Below are 27,385 nucleotides of genomic sequence, written 5' to 3' on the forward strand. Positions count from 1 at the left end.
AATCATCATTATTATCACCATTTCACATCCATGTTCCATTCTAGCATAGATTGGATGATTTAACTAGTAACTGCATCATGCTCCACTGTTTTTTTTGTTATGGTTCCTTTGATTGGATACCAACCACTTTACAGCACTAGTGAGGTTGCTGTCCAGCTTACAAGAACTGATCTCCTGCCCAATTTGCGCTAGTATGAAAAGCAAACATAAAATGATGATGGTGATGGTAACACACACACAAGCATATTTTGGTTGCAGTTGGGAAAGATACTGCACCTATTCTGACCCTATTCTCATCATTCCTTTATACATATCTGTATATATCTTTCCATGCATGCATGCATCCACCCATACATACATACATATCTACCTACCTACCTACCCACCTGCCCACCCCTGAGGACAAAGAAATAAGAACCCACAATATGGTAGAAGCCATAGCCACTCATGATAAAAAGGAATACTGGTGGAATGTCCCAGTGAAAACCTCAATAAAATATAAACGCAATAGACCTGATATAATGATTTGGGATAGAGAAAAGAAAATGTATACAGTTGTGGAAATCAGCTGCCCAGCAGATGTTAACATAAAGCTGAAGATCAGTGAAAAAAGAACACTTACAGTGAACTATTGAAAAATTTGCAGTTACTCAATCCAGATTACAAGTTCAAGTTTATACCTGTAATTATTGGAGCACTGGAATATGTACCACACTGCCTAAATACTAATCTTGAGAAACTTGGTTTCTCAAAACCAGAAAGGAGAAAGCTGATTCGAAGACTACAGATTTAGACTATCATTGGAACTGTTAAAGTCTGTAAAACTTCCCAGAAGTTTATCATTTAAGTATATATGAGCATGTCTAGATATGCAACTATATGCATGTTGATGTTGTTGAAATTCCAATGACGGAACCTTGGATCTAGGTTAGAAACCGGTTCTTTCTCTATTGGCAAGAAATCTTGAAATAAAACTGAATAATGACATGCATACACACACACACATATACATATATACACGCATATAAATACATATACATATTTCCTACATAACCATGAACTATGCTTGTATTTATCATGTTCTTATTTGTAATTCTTTATTTTCTATTTCTTACCAGTATATCTTTTAGTCATGATTCTGCCTTCTTGTGTGCCTCCAGTGACAAAGGGACAGTCCATATATTTGCTATCGAGGACACAACACTGAATAAAAGATCCACGTGAGTTCAGTTTCTAATAGTGTGTTATAATTGCTTGGTCTGGAGTAAGGGTTTGATGGGTCTTTAAATTTAAATATGGAGCATGTGTAGTTACCACCCAGACAGCTATAGCAATGCTCCACAACCTTTTTTCAGTTATATTCTTTTAAAAATTTGGTGGCACACCTGAACTAAGAATAACTAAATGTATAAGGCTTACAAAGGATAAGTCCTGAAGTCAATTCGTTCATCTAAAAGTGGTGCTCCAGCATGGCTGCACTCAAATGACTGAAACAAGTAAAAGAATATTTAACTAAAGTTGTCTTTTCCTCATCACATAATTCTTTCTAGTTTGGTAATTAATGCTCATTAAATTAAAAATGTCAACACTCACTTAACTATTGTTTTTCATACAGAAAGCATCTCTGAGCAATTAAGCATTGATTTTGTTTATATTTTCTCATAGCTGCAGTTTTGCATCTTATATTGTCAAAGTTGAAAGCAAAAGACTATTTTCAACATTCCATAATGACTGGAAGCTAAGTTTCAATTGTAGAAGTTCAGTTAGTAACCAGTAAAAGGATGACTTGCTTGAACACACACACACACACAAAAGCAAAGTATTTCATTTATTGATAATGATTGTGTTGTTTGTTTTTATTCCAGTTTTAAAAAAATGGGCTTTCTTGGTCAGTATGGTGAGTCGCAATGGGGCCTTGCCAACTTCACTGTTCCAGCAGAATGTGCTTGCATTTGTGCTTTTGGCTCAGGAAATTCTGTTGTTGGTAAGAATTATATTTTATAGTTAACTGAACATAGGAGTTTTTTTTTTTGTTTGTTTGTTTTTGTATTTTGTTTTGTCTCTCATTTTATCTATGGGTTTAGTTTTGTCTGCAAATTGTTGAAAATAGCACTGGTGCATTGCTTTGGTTATTCATTCTTGCATAGAGTGAAATGACAGTCTGCTCTAGTGAAGGACTTATTCAAAATATTCACTTGAAGAGACACATTTTACACCTTTGATGGATGGTAATGACCACACAATATGTTAATTATATCATCTCACCAATGTATTACGGGACTGATGCCAGTATCACGTTAATGGCACTTGTGCCAGTGGCTCGTAAAAAAAGCACCTACTACACTTTTGGAGTGGTTGGCATTGGGAAGGGCATCCAGCCATAGAAACCTTTCTAAATCAGACTGGAACCTGGTGCAGGTGACCAGTTTTCAGTCGCCAGCATGGAAAGTGGACATTAAACGATGATGATGATGATGATGATGACGACGACAATGGTGGTGGTGGCTCCCATGCCAGTGGCACGTAAAAAGCACTATCCAAATGTGATCGATGCCAGGCCTGCTTGACTGGCTCCTGTGCTAGTGGCACGTAAAAAGCACCCACTACACTCTCGGAGTGGTTGGCATTAGGAAGGGCATCCAGCTGTAGAAACATTGCCAGATCAGATTGAAGCTTAGTACAGCCGCTGGCTCTCCAGACCTCAGTCAAACCGTCCAACCCATGCCAGCATGGAAAATGGACGTTAAATGACAATGATGATGATGATGTTATATAATACATACATACATATATACAAATATTCTATAATTATAATTAGGGGTCAGCTAATTGCTTCACCATCCACCGAATTTAGAAATAGGAGTTGAAATTCTTTTTCACTTTTATTATTAATACATACATATATATATACATATACAGGGTGTTTCAAAAAATTAGATATCATTTGAAACGTAAATATCACAGAAACTATATGGTCAAAGCAAATGAAACTAATCAGGCTTAATGTTGAGCAACATAAGATTCGTTCCTCCAAATTTGAATGAGAAATTCATAGGTATGTGGATTCCATGAACGATTTCACAAATGTTCAATATGTGCACTGCCTGAGACACGGCACACATAAAGTTGGTAGTCAAGTTCCTTCCAAACACACTGCAGCATGTCTTGGGTAACAGTCTCCAGTGCGGTAGTGATTCTCTGCTCAAATTCCTCTAGGTTTGCAGGAAGAGTGGGGACATAGATCAGGCCCTTCATGTTTGCGCTTTCACTTGCCATCTGCCGTTATGGCCTGAATGAGCTGCAGCTTGTGGGGTTTCATTAGCAAGCATTTCCTCAGGACATGCCAAATTGTCGTTGGAGGGATCTGGGTTTCCAAACTTGTTCTTCATATGGACTTCTTGGGGCTTCGTCAGAGTTTTTGGTGAACCCGCTCAACTGTCTCTTCCAATGTTAGTGGTCATCCAGATCCTTGCCCTGCACAGATAGCCTTCCGTTTTGAATTTTTTGTGCCGTGTCCAAATCTGCATTGCCATGGGTGATTTTTTAGTGAACTCTCTCACAAATGCACGCTGCACAGTCTTGTTCGACTGTGTTCGAGCATACTCCAACACACAAAACGCCTTTTCTTTTCCAGTAAATGCCATTTCTATACTTGAAAAGATAAACATATCAAATATTAAACATAAAATTTTGACCTGTTTCTATGCATGCTGTTAAAATTTGAAGTCATTTGAACAAGAACTGGCAAAGTTATTAGATTGCGAAATGATACCAAATTTTTTGTAACACCCTATATATATGTATATTTTAAAAGGATTGAAGTTCCTTCCAAAGTCATATAAACACATAAGGATGGCTTCCTGATTTCTGTGGCATATATATTTCCCCTTAGATAGGATGCCAGTCCATCACAAGGATTGGTGATTTTAGCCAGCCAAGTGGATTGGAGCAATGTCACATAAGTATTTTGCTCAAGAACATAATACATTGCCTGGTTCAGTAATTAAACCGTAGTCTTATGATCATGAGTCCAACATCCTAACCACTAAACCATGCATCTCACACACACACACATATATATATATATATATATCTTGCTGTTGAAAATGTCCACTCTACAGAGTAGTTGGTGTTATGAAGGGCATCCTGCTGAAACAGACACAGTAGCCTGGGGTATTCTTCTACTTGGCTGGCTCCTGTCAACCATACATAAATATATATATTCTTTTTATATCAGCTACTTCTCACTTGCTACCTGTTTAGTATAAGATTCTGAATTTCTGTTGTTTTATGTTATTTCATCTTTTGTCCTTTTCCATTCCAGCCGTGTGTGTCGATGGGACATTTCACAAATACAGTTTCACAACCAGTGGTAGTTGTAACCGGGAAGCCTATAACATCTTTCTGGACATTGGTGATGATATGTACTAATGTTGCAACTCTATAGACATTGAGGATTATGAGTAGCAAGATTGGAACTTTCTGGATATTAGGAGCTTTCTGAACATCAGGAATTCCGTATATTAAGACTTGAGACTTCTGACAAGTGCAGAAATTCTGCTTTCTTTGTAGCAATGTTTATCTAATCTTGCTATTGAAAATGTTTATTTTTTTGTTTGTTTTTTTTAGACAACTCTCTCCCTCCTTCCTTCCTCCCCTCCTCTCTCTCTCTCTCTCTGCCACATATATATATATATATATATATATATATATATATGTATGTATGTATGTATGTATAACTTCTCTACAGAGAGCTACATTTTTCTCCCATCTGTTTTTTAAATAACTCCCATCCAAGCCTTGTTGAATAATAAAACCTCCCTTTCCTTCTGTGTATGCATGAATGTACACACATATAATTACATGTGCTGTGCACACAAACATATGCATGAAATATGTACACATCTGCATAATACATGTGCATCAACACACATTTCACTTAGCTGTACATATGTTTAGGTGTATATCTATTTAGATGTGTATGCCTGTGTGAGTGATAGATAAATATATACATATATTTATTTATTTATGTGTGTTATATATATATGTTTGTGTGTGTGTTTCTACATATATATGTGTGTGTGTGTTTCTACATATATATGTGTGTGTGTGTAGAAAATTAATGTAGACAGCAGTTTGCAATGTTTCACTAAAAAAGAAAACTATAATTGTCATTAAATGTGACTAGGGTGTTAGAAACACCTATGTTGCTAGAAATAATATTTATCGGACGATTACAGTCCCTGTTAGTATATATGTATGAAATTGTATGCTTTGACTGCAACATTAGAGCATTTTAGCTCTTATTTCTAGCAATGTAGGTGTTTCAAACACCTTAGTCACATTTAGTGATTGGCGTTAGGAAGGGCATCCAGCTGTAGAAACTCTGCCAAATCAGATTGGAGCCTAGTGTAGCCATCTGGTTTCACCAGTCCTCAGTCAAATCGTCCAACCCATGCTAGCATGGAAAGCAGACGTTAAACGATGATGATGATGATGATGATGATGATGATATATACATATATACTCACACACACACCTGTATGTATACATTTCTATATGTGTATCACCTAATGATTGCTATGGTGTGAAAGTTATGCAGTGAGAAAGGTATTTTGATTTTTATAAAGTGTGTGTGTTTAAATGTATATTAACTGTAAACAAACCCATTTTATGGCTGAAGAAGGCATCTTCCAAAAGACAATGTCTGATATCATCTTAAAAAAGAAATACTCATTCTTCTTCATCTGTCCATATGTAAAGAAGTCAATCACAGATGTTTGCATTAAATGTTGGAAATGAATCAGCTGCAAACTACAGACACATAGATTGTAAGTTTGTATCCTATTGCCATTTTCTTTGTTTCAGTTGACTGTTGCAGGCAGAGTTACTGTTTTAGAATAGTGTCCTATACAATGGAGACACTTTTCACATGTCCACTTCAGCTGTACACCTTAGCCATAGCTTGGCACTAACTCTGCCAGCTTTTGTGGATTGGCAAAAGATCCAAATCTTTTGTATTATGTTATCTTGGTTTTGTTGTTAAATTTTTAATTTTTATATAAGTGTTCTGTAGACAGTTCATTGTCCTCTTCCTTCCTAACCTGACTATATCACCATTATTTTTATTTCTCTGAGTGTATGTTTTCATGTGTGTCTAAATATATATATTGATAGATAGATTTAGATACAGATATATTTACATACATATAATGCGCACCATGTGCATATGCATGTGTGTATTTATGTGTCTCTCCCCATAATTTGTTTGTGTGCTTAAATATATATGTATTTTCATTGATGAATATTTGTGTGTGTGTGTGTGTTTGCGTGTGTGTGAGTACAGTTGGTAGAGTTGCAATATTAAGTAAATATATATTTTGATATCTGTTGTGAATGGTATATTTTTGCAGTAGAAACCTTCTAAAGACTCTTCATGATATAGATAACTGGCACCAACCTATGTCCTATTAAAGTTGCTACCATTTCTATTGCCGATTCATATTTGGATCTCTGACATGATACTCACATGTTTTGGTCATTATCTGCAACATTCTTATGTCTTTAAATTTTGCCAAATGCTCTGATATCTGCAAGGTGTTATTCTTGAACATCATTAGAGAAGCATATTTAATCTGGTGTATGATAATGAATTGTTTGTAGTATACATTTGGATATGTCTACTAGATAACAGTTTATTTTCAAGTATTCGAGATAGCCAGCAGATAGCAGATCTGTAGAGTATTGGACAGGTCTGTAGAGCATTGATATTATGCCATGTTGAATATTTGAATATTTGCATGCTAAAAAAAAGCAAGGTGTATGATAGAAATTTAGATGTGAAATACTATGAACTATTAGTGATAATTGTATAACATGTAAGAGATGTTTGAGATATGACTGATGTACCTTGGTAACTTAACAATTTGTTAGGGGTAGAAATATTTAGAGAGTTCATACTAAGAACTTTTTATGCTGCAGTGTGCATGCTTTCAAATGGCCAGTTTAATTTTTATTGATCAAACACAAAAATAGAGGATCCAGTATATTATAGCATAACATGAATGGAAATGAGAAAACTCCATACTGCAGACTTATCCAACTATGCTAACATGGAAAACTGGATATTAATTAGCAGTCATGATAAATGCTTAGATGAAACAGGGTGGATGAAGGATCCATTACTGTGTGCTTTGAAATCACTAGACTTCTTGTTAATTTTGCCATTTTTCGTCTCCGTCCCCCAATAATGGCTACAGAGTGTCACTTGTTGCAAGCATTTCCTATTTGAGTTTTCAGTGATTTGTAAAGACATTTCAATAGTTTATCTTGTAGTTGTTGCTGTTGTTATTATTGTTGCTGTTGTCCATAATTGTTTTGTCCTCACATCTCTGCCATTCCTATTGTTAATTATGTTTTATATTCATCCTTGCTGTTACTGATATATTGTTAATCTATTTCTAACTAGAGGACTTTCCTTAAACATAACTCCATGTATCTTGTACACACTCAGTTTGTTATGTATGTATATGTATCTTTTCAGATACACACATTTGCATGTATGAATATGCATCCTCACAAAAACACACACACATGCAAGGACACAAGTGCACGCATGTGCATGCACACATATATGCATGTACCCACACACACATGTACAAATACAAATATAGTGATTTGTTTCCTTCCTGCTTCATATCTGTTTTTCAGAATTGTTATGGTTTGAGCAAGTCTGGAAGTTTTGACTTCTAGTAGAGAAATTTGGGGAAATGACTGAGTATATTTATCATAATAGTATCTACATAAAAAGCGGTGTCTCATTAAGCTGAGAGCCATTACTGCATTTTTCGTGCTCAGATGTGCATGTACATGTTGCAAATTGTGTATCTGTCCACAACCAAGATCACTGCTCTCCATATCATCATCATACATATCTCATATGTATATATGTATATCCTATATCAGTTGACAATTTTTAGTTTGTGTAGACCTCAGGTACAAACTGCTACACATACACGCATTTATAGATACTCTCAATGTATAAATACATTCAATGTATTCTTACAAAATTATTTGGTACATGAGGAGGGTTGCCATACCAACTAAATTCCCTTGAATTCACATATTTTAAAAAGAACATAATGGATAAGGTACGTGACTTAGTGGTTAGAGTATTCAGCTCATGATCATAAAGTCATGAGTTTGATTCTTGGCCTTGCACTATGTCCTTGAGCAAGACACTTTATTTAACGTTCCAGTCCACTCAGCTGGTAAAAACAAGTAGTACCTGTATTTCAAAGGGCCAACCTCATCACATTCTGTGTAATGCTGAATCTCCCTGAAAAGGGCACACATATCTGTGGAGTGCTCAGCCACTTACACATTAATTTCATGAGCAAGCTGTTCCTTTCTTCAGATCAACTGGAACTCTCATCATCATAATTGACAGAGTGCCAGTTTGTAATGGATAATGGAGTTTAAGATAGATTATGTATTAAAAAAAAAAGATGGTTATCACTAGAATATTTTTCAACATGGTTAACTAAAATCACATCTCTGCCAGTTACTTATATTCTCTTATATGTTATCAAAAATGACCTGCCTTGATCCTTTAGTTTGTAAATTTGATGTGGCGTTCATTATAGTCTAATGGTGTTTGCAATCCTTAACAGCATCAAAAATTAGTTTACAGTTGATTTCTTCATCTACACTCACACACACACACACATACATTTTGCTCTACTTATGTACACACACCATTTCAATGTGTATTTTATGTGAAAGAGACAGCATAACTCAAAAATGGTTGGTTATTAATTATCTGCTATTAAACTGCTATACTGTAATTAAAATCAAATTTTAATTAAAACATTTTGAATTATATTTACTATTTATAATTTCCAGTTTCTTTTTTGAATTTTATTTTCTATTTATGTATGGTTAAGAAATTTGCTCCCCAACCATATGGTTTCAGGTTGAGTCTCACTGTGTGGTACCTTGGGCACATATTTTCTGCTGTAGCCCCAGGCTGAACAAGGCCCTGTAAGTGAATTTCAGAGATGGAAGGTGAAAGAAGTTATTCGCTTATGTATATACAGGTGTGCATATTTTTATGTCTCCTTGTCCTGACACCTCGTGATAGTTGTAACTGAATGGTAATGTCATACAGACAGTGTTGTTTATTTCCAGTATTCTATATAAACTTATCTGAACATGGAGAAATATTATCAAGCTTGGAAACAGGTGAGGGTTGGCATCATGAATGGCATCCAGCTGTAGAAAATCTACTTCAGTAAACTCCATCCAATCTATGCAGACTTAGAAAAGTGGACATTAAAATGATGATCATTTAACTCCATGAGACACCTATTATGTCATCTGCTCAATAAGTAGTTATTTCACAATATTTTCACACAAATGGATGTATTGTGAAGGTGTTTCGTGGAAGATTTTTTGAAAATGGTTACAACTGCTGCTGGTGCTCTTAAGATGGTAGACTGAAATGTTGGTTTTGTGAAGGAAAAAAAAAAGCTTACAACTGTTACTCAATCCCTTGTTTCCTCTTGGAAACTACTATTTACAAAAAAATAGACTTAAAAGTTATTAATTATAAGATCAATAAAGCTGAATAAGTTTACAACTGTTTACTATTACACAGTAATGTACATTGATTGAATTATGGTCAAATACTTGGAGCATTTGTAGGGTGCTTAAGAGAAATCAGACTATTTTTAGATATGAAATCCATAATTTTCCTTTGCTAAAAGCTTGTGGTTTTCACAGATTTTTCGTAGTATCTGAATGAACTTAATTTTTAAATACAAGATTCGGAGGGAATCAGTATGATATTTGACTTAATCAAGAGTTTTGAGAGTAAACGTGGCAAATATCGATGTAACTTAGAAAGTAAAGGTACTATCCAAAGGTGAATGAACCAACTATAAGAATCTTGAATAACATGCAAAATAATTTATTGAAGTCTCTTAGGGCCATGGTCCTGAGCAGTTTGTTTTGAGAATTTCATCTGCAATTCAGGGAATTAGAGAAAATCAGTATAATTTATATAATGTCCTGATTAAAACAATTTCACAGATCTGAAATTATTTGTATTTAAGGGGTTGGATTTAAAAGATCTAAATAGGGAGATAGACAAATTCCATTCCTATCCCTTTTAGAAACAAAATTTCTTTATTTTGAGCTGATTTATTCAGGTCCATTATGGTTAACTTATGTCCAACTGAAAAGCTACACTGAGCATACCATCCGGCCAGAGGATCAGATTGAACTTAAATGCTCTGTCAACAACAAAGTTATGAAACATTTCAAATTATCAATCTGAAAGAGTCAGTTATTCGGGGGAAATGATGCATGTGTTAAATTGAATTTATTAAAATGATTTGAAGGGAGCTCATCATGAGATTACCCTGATCTGTGTAAAACCTTTGGAAAATTACCTTGTCAGTACTCAATTAAGTTAAACCAGTCACACTCTCACAAAGAACTCCATTTGCTGTTTGTGATAAAGTGAAAGCTTAACTTGATTACATGGAGCAGCTTAGTGTTATTGTCAAATAGTATCACCATGAGCATCAATGAACCCAGTGATCACAGTACAAAAAGGTGACAAGATAAGGATTACATTGATCCAATCAATCTTAAGTTATTGTGTGGGTATCACCTAGCTGTAACAGTTGAGGAATTTTCTGCGTAAATAGGCAATGCTATTAAGTTCACTAAACTGGGTGCACAACTCAGTTACTGGCTTACAGAGCTGGAAGATGAGAGCTCAAAACTGTGTACAATGAATACATTGTTTGGCAGATATTGCATTTGGTTTATGAAGCTTGGGAGATGCTATGCAATGAGCCATGGAAAATATCTTTAAAGGAATTGATGGTTTGAAAATCATTGTTGACATATTAATGTTGGGGTGTCAAAACAAGGAACATAACAGAGGATTAAAACAAATCCTGACAAAGCAGAAATTGGTAAAACTAAGTTCGTTATGTTGGTTACATACTTATGCAGTTCGCGAGCTTCCACGACTTACAAACAAGTAAGACACGGATTGTTTTTTTTGAGTGACTATGTGTATTGCAAAATTTAGTTCTAATTTATCTAATGCCTCAGCACTATTATGTGAGCTTACCAAAGATGACATTGAATTCATATGAAATGATACACACAGGAAGAGGTTTGGTAAACTGATAACAAACACTGTACTTCTAAAGTATTATGATGTCAAGAAATCAATTATACTTTCTGTAGGTAGCTCAAGAGCAAATCGTGTATATTACAAGATGATCACCACTTCATGTATGCATCATGTGCACCCTCCATGACCCCCCCCCCCAAAAAAAAGTTACAAGTAACTAGAGAATGAACTGCTAGTCATAGTCTTTGGATGCTGACAGTTCTATGACTACGTATATCGAAAGACAACATTGGTTGAAACTAATCACAAACCAGACCTGCAAAGCTACTATCTCAAGAGTTATGTACAAACCAGGAAAAGATTTACATGGAGCTGATTCTGTAAAGCATACCTGAATGAACATGATGATTCTCTCTATAATGAATTGCTAGATGTTAATGTTATCAGCTCAATTTATGAATGTGAAACCCAGGGTTACCCCATAAACTGATTGTATCTGTCTTTATCTATCTATCTATCTATCTGTCTATCTCTATCTATCTATCTATCTATATTATAAACTGAAGGAACCATGACCAATAGTTGGAGAGTTGCTTCTGCTGCTGCTGCTAACCTGAATGCCAAGCAGTTTAAAATAATGAAATCTATGTAAATATACATTTCTGTGATTGCTTACTTCTGAAGATAAGCCTTTGCACCTGAAATATAAAGGGTTCTCTTTTTTTTTTTTAAACTTTCTGCATTGTTAGAAGCTTTCCTTATTTCCCTTTTCTTTCACTTTCTACTTCTGTACTACAATGCTTCAAACAAACTAAAATGCTCACCCCAGCATGATCACAGCTTTAGGGCTAAAACATATAAGAGTATATATATATATACAAACACACACATTATGTGGGCGATATTTTCAACTGAGATGTAACAACTGTATCTGATTTTTTGAGTGCTTCAGTTCTGTGTATATACATATATTTGCTGACATTTAGCAATGGTTTCTCTCATTGTTTAGAGATGCCATTTTTATCCGTATATATATAAAAGCCGAGATGTGTGTGTGTGTGTGTACGTGAGTATAATTTATGCACGTCCACAAATTAGCATGCATGTTGCTCCAATTTTAGGAGGACATTGTTCATGACCCTATCTGCATTTTCGTCGACTTTTTCTCTCAGAGGCACCTGCGTATAGCTGTAAAAATCGATAAACTTTTACCAATTTTGAAGTTTGTTGACATGGCGAAGTCAAATCTGTGCGTACGCGCGTGAAGGAGAGAGAGAAAGAAAGAAATAGTGTGTTTGTGACAAGGGGAGATACAGAGTGTTTGCTAGCGTCTAACAAAAAAAAGTCAACAAAATGCGAGAAAAGGAGACACAAAGCGTCTAAGGAAAAAAAATTTCTCTAACCAAGGCAGAGTTTGTTTGCCATTGTCTAACAAAAGAAAAAAAGAACGAAAAAGTGGAAGAGGGAGACAATGCGTATTGCGAAAGAAAATGTAGGTAAGGAAGACAGAGTAAGTGTAAAATGTAAAGTGCATTTTTTTTTCTTAGACATGAGATATAGTTTAAAATATAAGATGTCTTTGAAAGACTATATTCTATAATGAGATTATATATACTTTCTCACACAACAATTAGAATATATTTATTTTAAATCATTTATTTATTTTAAATCGTTCATCTTTCCCCCACGCCTCTCACACACGCACATATACTACTTTGGGAGCAAAAGAGTTTTGTTTATATTTCACAACTATGAAACAAAAAGGTATGTAACAATTTGTCAGTCACCCCCCAACCCGTTTTTCGGACCACAAAAAGGGTTTGGCAATTTTTCAGATTAACACCCACATGATTTCCACTAGGGTGTTACAGTTAGGGTTAGGGTTAGAGTTTTACGGTTAGGATTAGGGTTAGGGTTAAGGCTAGTGTTAGGGTTAGGATTAGGATTAGAGTTGGTGTTAGGGTTATGGTTTTAGGGTCAGGGTTAGAGTTAGAGTTAACCTAGAAGGGACAGGCCCCTTATTTTTTGGTTAAGGCTGTTGGTAAGTTTTCCTAAGTTACTCCAATCCAGATCCCCAATGCAAACCTTCAGATCAACCTTCTCCTATGCAGATCTCTAATGCAACATTTAAAAAAACAGTCAATGAGTGGAAACAACCAATAAACTGATTCCTTATGGGATTACCCAATCAAATTGCCAGCAGACCATTTTCAGCCAAACCAATTTCAACGGATTTCGGTCAAATCTGATGTCGATGTTACTTATTTTGGTTTGAAATAAAGCACTTGATCACTTAATAATCCTAACTTAATCCCGAGCAGCGCCGGGCTATACTGCTAGTCACTGATAAAACGGTCAGCATTTTTGACATCACGGATACGCTAATAGTAAAATAAAACATTTTTTTTTTCACTTCGTTGCTGTCCCGTCTCATTGAAATATCAGACAAATTATAGATACTGAATAAGGTAATTAGTTGTTTCAGGGCCTCAACCTTGCTATCACCCGCGGTAATAGCGTGCGTGTTTAGAGGTGTCTCAAAAACTTAGAGGAAAACACCAGTTTCTCCTGGGATGATATAATGGGGACAATGAGGACAACTTTTTGATTATTTTGACAAATTTTGGATCTTGTTCAAAACGGGGGCACCAGTTTTCATTTATGTTTTATGTAGTGTTTTTGGTACCGAAAGACTTTCAAACTTCGTATACTTATCTATTTTGTGTTATACAACAGAAAAAAAATTTTGTATTCGAATTTATTTCATGTAAAAAATTGTCTTATTTCGATAATTTCAACCAATCACTGACAAATATTCAGCTGTTTACAAGTTACTTCTTTGGCAGTTTAAGCGGTGTAAAGCGTATTTAATCTCCATTACTTCTGACATTTTGCAGAGGCAACATACATGTGTTCGTTTTCCCTAACCCTAATTGACTTGCTCCTTCCCTCAAAAACCATGCCTTGTGCCTATAATAGAAAGGTTTATTAGCTACTGCCAATATGCTTCAGCCGTTTTTTGACAAGGAAATAATAATTTTATCACCGCCAAAATCGTTTGAGAATCGTTTGTTTACGTAGTCAGCACTTACTGTTATTCGGCTGAATGGACGTCAGTCATTGGTTGAAATTACAGAAATACGACAACTTTAACATGAAATAACTTGCGATGTACGTTTTTTTGTTAAGAAGACTAAGAGAAAAAGATGTTTTATATGACACATTCTACCAGTGTCCCAAGTTTCAAAGTGTTTCGTTAAGAAAATACTGGTGCCTCCGTTTTGAACAAGATCCCAAATTTTGATTATTTACTGATGTATTTTTTTTTTTCCCTTCATTTTCTCACTGTTTACTTGTGAAAATTTCACTGAATTATTGCAAGTAAAACTTTTTTATTATTTTGCGACATAAAATTAAAGTGATCTGAGTTAGGATTTACTGTTGTATGCAAATGACAGAATTCAATCCGGTCAATAGAGCAGGTAACAAGGGCTAAAATAATGGCGTGTTGGTTGATTAGAAATGGTTATGTAAAATAAAATAATTCACCCGACCTTTCTTTCTTTGACATACACTATTGCATTTAAAAATTAGTGAGCTGTCTTGCCGTTTCGTAAAATACACAACAGACGACAATCAACAGTTACTGTAATAGGATAGGGATATGTTTGTGAACACTTCCGCCCGGTTACAATGAGTTTGTTATTACTTCTGTCCGGTTTCGTTGATTAGCGGAAGTATATTGTAGTCGTCACGTGACATACTGGTTTCTATCATTGTATTTGCAATGTCTACATCGAGTTAAGTGAAAGGTAATAACAACAATAATCATGCATCTCTTTCTATTTCATTGTTGTTTATAATTCTATCTTTCCTTCGCCATCAGTATTTTAATGTTGTACAGCGATGAAACTGTTATATAATCACATTCTTCAGCCTCCCCACCACCACATATGGTTGTATTTGTTGTTCAAATCCCGCCAAGGTCGACTTAATCTTTTATTTTCCTGGAAGCGATAAAATGAAATACCAGCGAAGTACCGAGAGACAGGAGGCTAATTTAATTCACTCTCACACTTCGCCCCTTGATCTGTAACCTTGTACTTATGTTCCAGTATGTTAAGTTTATTATTATTATTTACCTTAAATAATAGTGGGGGAAAAAACTGAATAGTGTTGTTAACAAAACTCAAACTTTGAGATTAGATAGACAAGTGTTTTGAGCGGAGACAACATTTGGTTTGGTCAGCCTAAACGGAGTAATTGTAGTAGGATGCGTTTTACTCTTCTATCAATTTGGTTTCTCATTATAACAGGAATTTTTTTAATGTCTACTAACACCTCATCAACTTCTTCCGTTTCTGCTTGGAGTAAGTTGAAGGAGGCAGGTATTGCCTTCCAGTAAATTTGCTAAAAAGTATGAGTGACATGTACAGTTGGAGGAAATGGACTAATTCTCAGTATAGTTGGAAGAGGGACACTTGCCGTTACCAGTGAGGGTAATCTGGGACCTGTAAGGGTTCCGGGTTGGCCTCAGTTTCATTTTTATTTCTTTTTAAGCAGTTGTTGTTTATCATGTCGTTTCCTTTTCCTCGATTCGATTTTAAACCTCCACCGCTTTTATTTAATCTACTGCTATGATAGTGTGATAGCTATTGAGGAACAATTTAAATAGATTTTGTTAACTGCTCAAAATGCCAATATTGGACATATAGACATATTAGTAAGAATCAGTTAGATTGGGTGTGGAATCAGATTTGGTTTGGAAATAAAATATATAAAGTGGAGCAGGACTCACATGAATTATTGAAGAACATTTAATAAATCTTATATAATGCATGTCACTATACACTGCGTTTACTTTTTGTGTATGTATACACATATACATCATCAGTGGATCATATTTACTTCGTGTAAATATATATGACCAGACATTAACTTTATTACTTATATATGTGTGCGTGTTAGAACTCAGTATAGACATGTTTCAGCTGTAAGTTAATGAAGTACATAAATGTTTCTTTCCTTCGCCATCCCAATTTGTTATATATATATATATATATATATATATATATATATATATATATATATATATATATATATATATATATATATTGCCTTCGAAACGCGGAGTATATGGAACAGGGACACCTGACGAAGGGAGATACTCTTTATGTTGCATGTCTCGCTTCTGTGTTTTTTTCGTTGTTCGAAAAAAGTTCGTTTTCTGTTTTCCTTTCTCATTGTGTTTAACGTTTTTTTATGTCCTGTACCCATATATCTATATATTATTTGTATTACACACACACACACAGTCGTATCCTTGCTTACCTGATCGTGCTACTGTTTACCAACAAACACCATAGACACAGGTATGGTTGTGTGTACATGTGTACACACATACATAAATAGCCCAGTAAATTGATTCATTGGGTAATTTGCATAAAATTTGCAAATACCATCATTTTTGAAGATTGAACCGTTAACCTTGTGAATCCCAATGTGAGTGTCTGACACTAATAATTGGAATATTTTTAATAGTGTCTGTCAGACTGTCAACACGACGACATTATGTTATTTAAGTCGTAAACATCTGAGATAGATGGTCCTGCCTTATAACTTTCAGAACACACCATTCGATGTTACGGTAATGAACGAAATCTTCCCCACAGAATATCTGGACACTGGTTCAGCCACATCTACTACTACTATTACTACTACTACTGCTACATTACCACCACCATCGTCATCATCATCATATGAGTATGGTTTCTGGTGTGAAACCAGAAACTGCTTAGCTCTGTCACTCAGTAGTGGTTTCCCACATTTGAGGACTATACAAAAGCAATGGTGTTGCCCATATGAACAAAGCCCTTAACTGTGTCTTATGTGAGACCTCTTAGCTAAGTTTCACACACCTATATTCTCTGTCTTCTCCTACATCTTGTCAAACCACTTCAGTGCAGCATATGTTAATCTCTCTCTCACCCCCTCTCCTGCACTCAGTTAACTCTGGTATACCTAAAGGTTCAGTTTTGTCACCCACACTGCTCCCTAAATAAATTGACTATTTATTCAGTTTTAACAAACCACTCTTACATAGGTGATACTGCCCATCACTTCTTAAACTTTTCTTTGCCATCATCCTCCATATTCAATTTACATGTTCTACACCTGGTCTGCCCTTTCCATGTACAGTTACTCTGCCCCATTCTATCAAAGCATGGGAATGTGACAATCTGGTTTCTTTTAACAGCTTGAAGACACATTACACATCAAAGAAACAGACTTGCACGTCACTGTTTTTCACATGAACTGCACACAGCTAAAATGCTTATAATTTGTAGAAGTCACATCACATTTATTTTGCATTGGCAGAACTATTTCTCCAAAGTTAGGCTTTGTTTTAAGGATCAAAATATACATCAGCTCTATACAGTTGCTAAACATTAACTAAAGACCACCATAAACATTTTATTGTTCACATGTTAGATGTTGTTTGCAACACACAACTATCTGAGACCAAGTTGAAATAAAACAGCATTCAACTGATTGACAAAGATTCATTTACCAATACACTATAAACAACTGGCTGATTGGTGTAAAGTAACTCTGAGATACACTCTGGTACACTGTTTCCACTGTGACTATAATGGCCTCTGCAAGAAGCTATCTGGGCTCATACCAGTTCCATTCAAACATTCCCATCCTACTCATCTTGTTTCCTCTCATCATCTTAGTTCTATCCAGCCCCACCATCCCATAAATATATAATCTATGCATACATATATATGAAAAGTGTGTATTTTTGTTGTTTCTTTGCAAGTGTTTCATGTTTCTGTGTATGTATGTACAAAAATTCAGACAGCTCACTTCAGAAAAACAACTTGGGAGACTTCTTTAGACTTCAGATGGAGTTTGTCATGGCTGTATCCCTTCCTAAATGTTTTTCTACAACTTCCTGGTAAACATCATACATGGAGTACAATGTGACTTTGAAACGTCCATTTCTGCTGGAGAATGGCCTCATTGTAACTTGAATTTTGTTGTTGATATTGTCTTAATGAGATGCAATGTAGTAGAACTCCAGGTACCTGCCATAAGGCTGTAATTCATGGAATGGAGATCACTTGAGAAAAGGGCAAGATTCTGATCAATAGCTACCTCTAGAACACATCATCAAACATCATGTTGAATAAACAAAACCTTGAAGAAATGGACAGCTTTAACTTTTTAGCATTTAAACCAACTGTATCTGACCCAAGTATTCTACCTGTTTTATGTTCAAACTAGCCAAATCTGGCCCCTCACATCTACCTTACAATGTCATTCCAAAAATAAACTACGACATCATCAGAATCTTGAAGCTACAAAATAATTCATGATTAATTTGAAACAGTGTAAATAAATAAGCATTACATGTAACTGAATAATCTGAATGCTAAAGAGTTAAATATCTTGCATTCACTTAGAGCAAAGACAACATCATGATAGAGTGGACAAACACAAGACTTGGCTTAGTTTCATGTACCATGATGGTACTGAATGTCATGTGGAAAAGCAAGCTTATCAGTTTTTCCATGAAGCTCAGTGTGCAAGTCCCTGGTCACTCCTTGCTTTCTGTAAGCATGCAAAAGCTAGACTCTTACAACTGACAAGGAATGAAGAATCCAGGCATTTAAACACAAGTACTTTGAAATGCTACTATGCATATTGTACACAGAGCACAAATAGCTTTGATAGGCAGCAGTCTTGGAATGTGTTGGCAGGCAGGAACCACTCTCTGTTGCAGAAATTTCACCACTACAGACATGTATCCTGTTTCAATTTCTGCCCCAAACCATTCTTTGTGGCACAATTGAAGGAAGCCAATGAAGCAGAAGAAATCCTAGTTTGACAATATCAATGACTGAAAAGATTTTAATATCATGATCCTTCTGGCTATCAGGGACCTTTCTGACAGCTAGCGCATCTAGGGAGGTACTCCAATAACTGGTTTTGTCAGTCATGGGTAGATGATAATGTATGTGTCTGGAAGTGTCAATCTGGTTGAATTCATATGTGTGTGTGTGTGTGTTTGTACATGTATGACTTTGTATAATTATAATTAATCATCACTTATTGTGTGTATATGTTGGTTTTGATATTGTATATTGAGAGAAAAATATATAGTGATGAAACTGTTGACACAATCACACAACCTCCAGCAGACTTTTGTTGTTGGTTTACAGGTGTGATATGACATACATGTGTTTCATTCTTCATTGCTGGAAGTTTAAATAAGTGAAAAGCACCCACTACACTCTTGGAGTGTTTGGCATTAGGAAGGGCATCCAGCTGTAGAAACCATACCAAATCAGACTGGAACCTGGTGCAGCTTACCAGGTTTTAGTCAAACTGTCCAACTCATGCCAGCATGGAAAATGAATGTTAGATGATGATGATGAATATATTCATGTGTTCCAGCACACCTCTGTTGTATGGTTACTGATGTGCAACAACTTTTAATTTCCATTCCTAGATATTCACAGATATGGTACAATTTCTGCTGTTAATGAAGGCTTCCCACCTTCTGCTGCTAATGAGGGCTTCTACGTGATCTCTTGATCTGTTAAAGATACCATCCAAATTCCAGATTACATCCTGCCATCTTACGGAGCATTGTGATATAGGTTTCAGTGAACTGTGCCTGGGGAATGGATGGTCATGGCTGGAATACCTTTGATCATAAGTGTGTTCTTTCAAGGCTGACTTGGTGCTAAACAACATGTTTGCATGCATACAATATATCACAGAACTGTCTTTGATGTTGTCAATGGTAAAATGAAACTGATACTTGCTTAGCTGTAAGTAGTTACACGAACAGGTATATCTATATGGAGTGTCAACTTCCTCTCCAAATTAACTATAAATACATCTGGTACACCTAAAACATGATTGGTTGTAAAGTTAGTGTTATGGAGTCAGAGTTGGAAGCAGTCATTAGGTTATTGGAGCTGAACTCAGTAGAAATGTACATAGTCTGACTAAAAGTAAACAGTCATGCATTAAAATTTCCAATTTTATAGTTATTAATTTAACTGATTTCATAGATACTAATTGGAGGATAATAAATCAAATTTAAGAGTTTCACTGAAGGTTGATCAGGTGGAAGTAGTTCTGTTTTTAAGAACAAGATATTAGTAAATTTTATTTCATTCATTGGAATCTTTTATATAACATTGACTTAAATTTTATATTGAAATTGAAAGGATGATTTATGTATCTAATTGAGTTTATTTCATTTGAAATGTTCGTTTGTTAAGATGCAATGCTCAGTCTTTTAGTTTTACTTTTGAAGTTTTGAAATAGTAAACAATATTACTAATCTTTTTTATAGTATTTTTGTACTTTATTTTTATATTCTTTTATTTTTTTCTTTTGTGTGTGTGTGTGTATATATATATATATATATATATATATATATATATATATATACGCACACACATGAGGTCTGATCAATTAGTATCCGGACTGTTGCCATAGTAATGAAGCTAAAGTACACAGTACACAGAGTGAAGCTGCTTGGCATAGATTGACCTTGAGCTCTGCTTTGCATGCTCACTAAGTTTTAACGTTCTAGCTCACTTTCACTATTTACAGCAGTGCTTGGAAGGAAGGTGTGTAGTGTGTGATCATTGCATTGACCATAACAGAGAAAGTTGTCATGGCGATAACTGCTCAGAGGCCCACATAAAGTTGCAGAAAGTGTATGGAGAGGAGTGTATGAGCTGCACACAAGTGTATGAGTGGTTCAGGCGTTTCCAAGATGGTCGAAAATGTGTCGATATTGATGAACATTCCAGGAGACCTGCAACCAGCAAAACTGAGAGAAGCATCGCATCACCATCTGTGAGTTATAAGAGGATGTGCAGATTCGTTACAGTTCAGTTCAGTCCATTATCACTGAAGATTTGGGTATGAGACATGTGTCTGCCAAAACTGCTTTCAGCTGACCAAAAGGACACTCGGGTTTCAGTTGCACAAGATCTCCTGGATTGTGTCGAGAACGATGAAAACTTTTTGCAAACTTTGCATAGACCTCTGAGCAGGTATCACCAAGCTTTTGGCAAAATTTGATGCAGATTCTCTGCTCAACAATCTCAATTATGGTCAATGCAATGATCACATGCTACACACCTTCCTTCCAAGCACTGATGTAAACAGCAGAAGTGAGCTAGACTGTTAAAACTTAGAATATCTTTTTACCTTAAGCCTAACTTTAAGACATTAGGGTGCTAAAATTTAGGCTAGTGAATCACATTCACCGTGTATGTTGTGTGCTTTTAATCAATATATGAAATATATTATTGACTTCAAGTTTTGGCACAAGGCCAGCAATTTCAGGGGGAGGAGTAAATCAATTACATCAACACCAGTACACAACTGATACTTATTTTATTGACCCTGAAAGGATGAAAGCCAAAATTAACTGCAGTGGAATTTGAACACAGAACAGAATGTGAAGACAGACAAAATTGTGCTTACGATTCTGCCAGCTCGTCACCTTTATGAAATATATTATTAGTCTAATTATGAAAGAAAGAGGAGTTAGTGGCACCATAAATTGTGGAGTTATCATGATTTGAGGGGCTGGAGTTGGAGATTTTGTTTATTAACTCTACAACCCTGCCTAAAGATCAATTTCCTTGTCGGTATAATAGACATGTTTAATATGGGAAACTGGTAGACATAGTCAGTTAATATGTTGTTATCTGAAAGTTGTTTTGATATCATGTAGTTTAATGTTGATAATGATGATGATGATGACTGACCTTTGCTTCTTTTCAGACACTAAATAGTCAAAATGCCAATGATTGAAGGCTTCGGAGATGAGGTGACATACGCCATGATGATAATGTTTGCTGTCATCCTCATAACGGCTTGTTGGTTATCAACTCAGTTACGCTTTATCCCTTTTGTTAATGTGTTTGTCCTTGAGTCAATGCAAGATTTAATTTTCACCAACGTCCAACCCAACCATGCTGCAGTACATGTCACTGCGGAACCACCACTTCAACCAAGTGAACCACTTGAAGAAGTTTCTCCAACACCTGTCTTGGTGCGGAGTGCTGAAACTACCAGTGTAGAGACGGCAAAGGATGACACGACAGACAACTCTTCAGAAAGTAATTTATTGGAAGATGCTGACAAAGATTCAGAAAATCTTGCTTCAAATGAAGATGGTGAAGATCAAAGTGAATCTGCATCAGCTCAAGTTAATGAGAATCTGGTGAGCGGTGACCAGAATTCTTTTGAGACTGTGGCGGAAGAAGGAGAAGAAGAAGAAAAGAAAGAGAAGCAAGTAAAAATAAAACTGATGTATTTGAACAATACTCAGCGCATTGTTGATGCATATTTATCTGATACAATTGGAGGATTTCGACAGTAAGTAACTGATTTTTCTCTACACACACTTGTAACTGGGACAAGTGGGGTTTGTAATAAGTCATGGTCACAGTGTAATTAGATGATCAGCACCACAGGAGATTTTATAATGAATCTCTCTTGTGTTTTATAAAATTTCTCAATTGCTAACCAGGTTTATCACAAATATCTTAGAAATTTTTTTAAAAATTAATTTTTCTGTTCAATTAAGATTGTAATTTTTCTGATTATTAACCTCATCTTTACAGTGAATATTTTTACCACACAGCCACACCTGCACTTATCTGTAACATGTTCTAATATCAGTTTCAAATTTTGACACAATGTCAGCAGTTTTTAGGGGAGGGGTCAAGTCAATTAAACTAACCCCAGTGTTCAGCTGGTGCTTATTTTATTGACCCCGAAAGGATGAAAGATAAAATCAACCTCAATAGAATTTGAACTCAGAATGTAGATAGACAAAATGCTACTAAGCATTTTGGGTGGTGTGCTTGTGATACTGCCAGCTCACCACCTTGTCACATGTTCTAATATTAATGTTATATTTTTAAACAAACATTTTGCCTTTCATCTGAAGGTTGTCTTTCTTTTCTTTTTTTTTTTTTTTCTGTCTTGCAGGTCACATTTTAGAAAAGAACTTTCAGATAACAAAATGGTACGCTTCATCTTCAACGGGAAAGCTCTTGGTAATGATACTTCCACATTGAGTTCATGTAACGTGAAGGGAAATTCCATTATCCATTGTTTGATTACACCTTCCCTTGCTCGTCGAAATGAGGAATCGACATCAAATCAAGCCGGTGCTGCATTTGTACCTCCCCCAATAAATGAGGGCAGGCAAGAGACATTTATAGAGAGGGTTGTTTATCCATTCCTTATTATTCTCTTTGCTATTATTTGGTATCAACAATTTGCATTTGAAGACTCATTCATTTATAGTAGCATCATGCCTCTTCTTGGTGTTGTTCTCTTCCTGCTCGCCATGTCTTTGGCATTTTTTCGTGCCATTCGCTTCCGAGCAATTCAACAGATATAAAGAATTAAAAAAAAGATATACACACATTTAAGTGAGTGTGTATCGCACACACATACATACATATATGTAAATGTACTTGCATACACACACATATACACGTATAAATGTAATGGTTTAGAATTTAAAAGTATTTATATGTGTATATACCAATTATATACTAAAAATGTACATAGAGATGAAGAGAAGGAAAGATTAGAATATATATGTGTTTGTATTTAAGTGTGTTTATGTGTGTCTGCATATTCATATGAGTTTATATATGTATGTGTGTCTATGTTTACATGCATATGTATTTATATATGTGTGTATGTGTATGTATTTCTACATATGTATGTATGTGTATTTCTGCATATGTATCAATGTTATGTTATTGGAGACATACTTCTTTTGAACACTAAGTGCTCCTCATCACTCGCATATATATACAAAGAGCTATTAGAGACTTAGAGATATTTAGAAGAATGTCTGCTCTTCTTTCAACTTGTTAAGTTGTGTCACTAATTAGATCTGTTGAAATGTAATTAGTCATCACATTGTTGACTTTGTACTGATTTTCTTATGTTCTTCCAGAATCAGCAACATTTGTCTGTGTGTGTGTGTGAGTGTATATGTATGAACCTGTCACATCCATGGATATATATATATATATATATATATATATATACATACACACACACACACACACACACACACACACACACACACACATATACATAGAGAGAGAGAGGCACTAACATTATACTTTATGTACTAAATGCATGCATGGCTGTCTCACATTGTAATATACCATCATGGCTTTGCTTAATTGTCTGCATTTCTATGCAAGCATCGTTGAATTGGAAATCATTGAGACAGATTCTCTATGGCCAGATGTCTTTCCTGTCACCATCCCTCACCCATATTACCCATGGCCAGAATTATTTTCATGGATGGTTAGAAATGAACAACACTACTTGTATAATGGTGACACTTGTTTACAACTATGATGCACTGTCAAGACAAGGACACATGCACATGTACAACAAGTTTCTTTCAGTTTCTGTCTGCCATATCTATTCACAAGGCTTTGATTGACTTAAGGCTGTATTAGAAGACTCTTACTCAAGGTACTGTGTAGTGGGACTGAACTCAAAGCCACATAGATGGAAAGCAAACTTCTTGATCACGTGCCATGCAGCCAAGTGAGTTGAAAAAAAAACTTCACTTAACTTTGATTATCTTTGCAGTTAGAAGACAAAAACTTCTGAAGGTGTTTAAAATTTAAAAGCAAAGAAGTCACCAGTAATATTAGCTACATGAAGTGTTTACTTTTTTTTTTTTTTTGTCTTTTAGTTAGAAATTATTTGGTGACCTTCCAAGTGCTGGTGCACCCAGTACAGTATATTCTATAAAGTGGTTGGTGTTAGGAAGGACATCCAGCCTTAGAAGCCATGCCATAGCAGACACTGGAACATGATGCAGTCCTGTTGTGTCCAGCCCATACCTGTGTATAAGAAGGAGGTTAAGTGGTGGAAGTGGTGAAGACAAAGGGAGAGTAGAAGGGAAAGAGCTATGTCAGAGGGGTTGAGTGATAGGACCCATTGATAGGGTTGATCAGTCTCCCTACCATGACAGCATGGGTTAGATAGCTCATCATGATCCAGGACAGTTGTTATTGGAGTTTCTCTGGTCTTTTTATTGAGAGAGGTGGTGGAAAGCTTAATATAAATAGTGAAAGTGCATGGTTCAGTGGCTAGAGCATTGGGCTCACAATCATAAGGTAATGAGTCTGATTCCTGGACCAGGCTCTGTGTTGTGTTCTTGAGCAAGACCCTTTATTTCACATTGCTCCAGTTCACTCAGCTGTAGAAATGAGTTGCAGCATCACCAGTGCCAAACTGTATCAGCCTTTGCCTTTCCTTTGGATAACATCAGTCACATGGAAAGGGAGGTTGATATGCATGGGTAACTGCTGGTCTTCCATAAACAATCTAACCCAGACTTGTGCCTCGGTGGGGAACTTTCTAGGTACATCCTATGGTCATTTGGGGGTCTTCACAGTTTTTTTTTTACAGGTGGAGAGAGAGTGTGTTAGGGAAGGGGAAATAGGAGTAAAAGTGAAAAGTAGTTTCAGGGCTTAGTGAGAGAGAATGTCTTTTAGGCTATGCTTCAGTTTATTGTTCATAACTTGCATGCAGAGGTGGTATGTATTCAGTTTTGATTATTTACTTATTCACATTTTGAAGTCTATTGATATTATTGTTGATGCGATTGTGATTAACAAGCAGTTTATTAGATATTATGTTTAAATATATTTTAAAAGTTAATATTTAAATTGTAAACAAAGATTTAAAAAAAAAAAACATTACAGACACATCTACATCAACAACAATCCTGCCTGCCACCTTTCTCCCCAGTGCTCATATAAAATTTTTCATTGCCCTTCTTCCCTACGTGCAGTACAGCCCATTTTGAAAAAAGCACTGATAGATCTTCTCAAAGAAGCATATTCAGCTCAGTTGGTAAGACTAAGAGATAATCTCTAATCTGTGAAGTGGTTGGTTTTAGGAAGGGGATCCAATGATAGTACCATGCCAAAGCAGATATTGGAGTTCAGTGCACCCCTCTGGTTTGTAAGTTTCTGTTGAATTATCTAACCCATGCCAGCATGGAAAAATGGCTGTTAAATGGTAATGATGATGATATATAAAACAAAAGCTGTGATGCTGGTTATAATTATCAACAATAAGGAAGGCAGGGAAATACCCCAGGAGACTGTATTACTTATGTGAGACTCTACCATATGAATATTTAGTATGTACAATGCCGTGTGTGTGTGTGTATATAAATATGTATATATCTATGAACTAGCAGCTTTGTCAAGCATTGCCTTCCTTTATAGACAGGATCTGACATAATGACCCCCTCTCCTTGAAAAGATGCAATCCTATGCAAAACTTTAGCTACCCAGATGCAAAACTGCCGTCTACAACTTAAAATATATATACATATATTTGCTTTTATGTATGTATATAAATATCTGTGAAAGTATGTATTTATGTGTTAAGATACAATCATCTATGATAATATATGTGTGTGTGCATACACATATAGATACACACACACATTAATAATGTGTTGTGCATGTTGCTATATATGTATATGCTCAGGTCTGTTATTCCCCAAAACAGTAACTCCTATATTTCCTTCATTTTAATAATTCTATCCACTGTTATTTTCCCCTGTAACATGGACACTGATTACCTTGTCACTATGTCCTATGTTTTAATTAACATGTTCTTTTACTTAAAATGTTAATTAACTACACATTACTCATCTACTTTCTGCTACAGTTAAACAACCACATGGATGTATTTTTTCTTTAATTTCATTATTTCTTATTGTTATTGTCATTTCCTCGCCATTCTGAACTATTTCTTTAACTATTTATTGATTGTATTTATTGATTTGATTTTAATGAGTTGAAAGAAAAAACATTGTAATTTATCTGTTAACCTAAGAAGACAATTATGATAATAAAATATGCTATTGTCTTTTTTTTCTTTTTTTCTCCATCCTTCTGTGTAGATGTGTTTAAAGTAATATTTTATTGTTCACCTTTTCATCTTTGTTCACCTAACACTGATGGTTTCTCTGTTTTTCTGCACCTTCCTCATGCTTGCTACCCCAAGAATGTTACTAAGACATACATTTTACCATAGTTATTGTGGTTCAGCATATTGTGCATCATGGCACAATGTTCTGCGCCGTGAGGACCAAAGACTCGA

The 27,385-nt window shown here is 35.4% G+C and overlaps 2 protein-coding genes across 3 annotated transcripts in view; both read left to right on the forward strand.

Moving 5' to 3' along the window:
- Positions 1-8,883, forward strand: part of LOC106870700 (WD repeat domain phosphoinositide-interacting protein 4) — a 32,910-nt gene extending 24,027 nt beyond the window's left edge. The window contains exons 11-13 of the mRNA XM_014916868.3: positions 1,119-1,220; positions 1,866-1,984; positions 4,325-8,883. Coding sequence (XP_014772354.1) covers positions 1,119-1,220; positions 1,866-1,984; positions 4,325-4,431 — 328 coding nt within the window. The 3' untranslated portion in view covers positions 4,432-8,883. The remainder of the gene's footprint in view (positions 1-1,118; positions 1,221-1,865; positions 1,985-4,324) is intronic.
- A 5,877-nt stretch (positions 8,884-14,760) lies between these two features.
- On the forward strand, positions 14,761-27,151 carry LOC106870697 (transmembrane and ubiquitin-like domain-containing protein 1). 2 transcript variants are annotated; one of them, XM_014916862.3, is made up of 3 exons: positions 14,761-14,967; positions 21,986-22,582; positions 23,201-27,151. In XM_014916862.3, the coding sequence occupies exons 2-3, from the start codon at positions 22,002-22,004 to the stop codon at positions 23,616-23,618; spliced, it is 999 nt and encodes a 332-aa protein (XP_014772348.1). In that variant the 5' UTR covers positions 14,761-14,967; positions 21,986-22,001; the 3' UTR covers positions 23,619-27,151. The 2 variants fall into 2 exon arrangements, with proteins under 2 accessions (XP_014772348.1, XP_052824857.1); XM_052968897.2 differs by lacking the exon at positions 14,761-14,967 and adding an exon at positions 15,092-15,269.
- Positions 27,152-27,385: the final 234 nt, after the last annotated feature.

The sequence above is a fragment of the Octopus bimaculoides genome, chromosome 6, assembly GCF_046866305.1.
Source record: "Octopus bimaculoides isolate indiv1 chromosome 6, ASM4686630v1, whole genome shotgun sequence".
Classification (NCBI taxonomy): domain Eukaryota; kingdom Metazoa; phylum Mollusca; class Cephalopoda; order Octopoda; family Octopodidae; genus Octopus; species Octopus bimaculoides.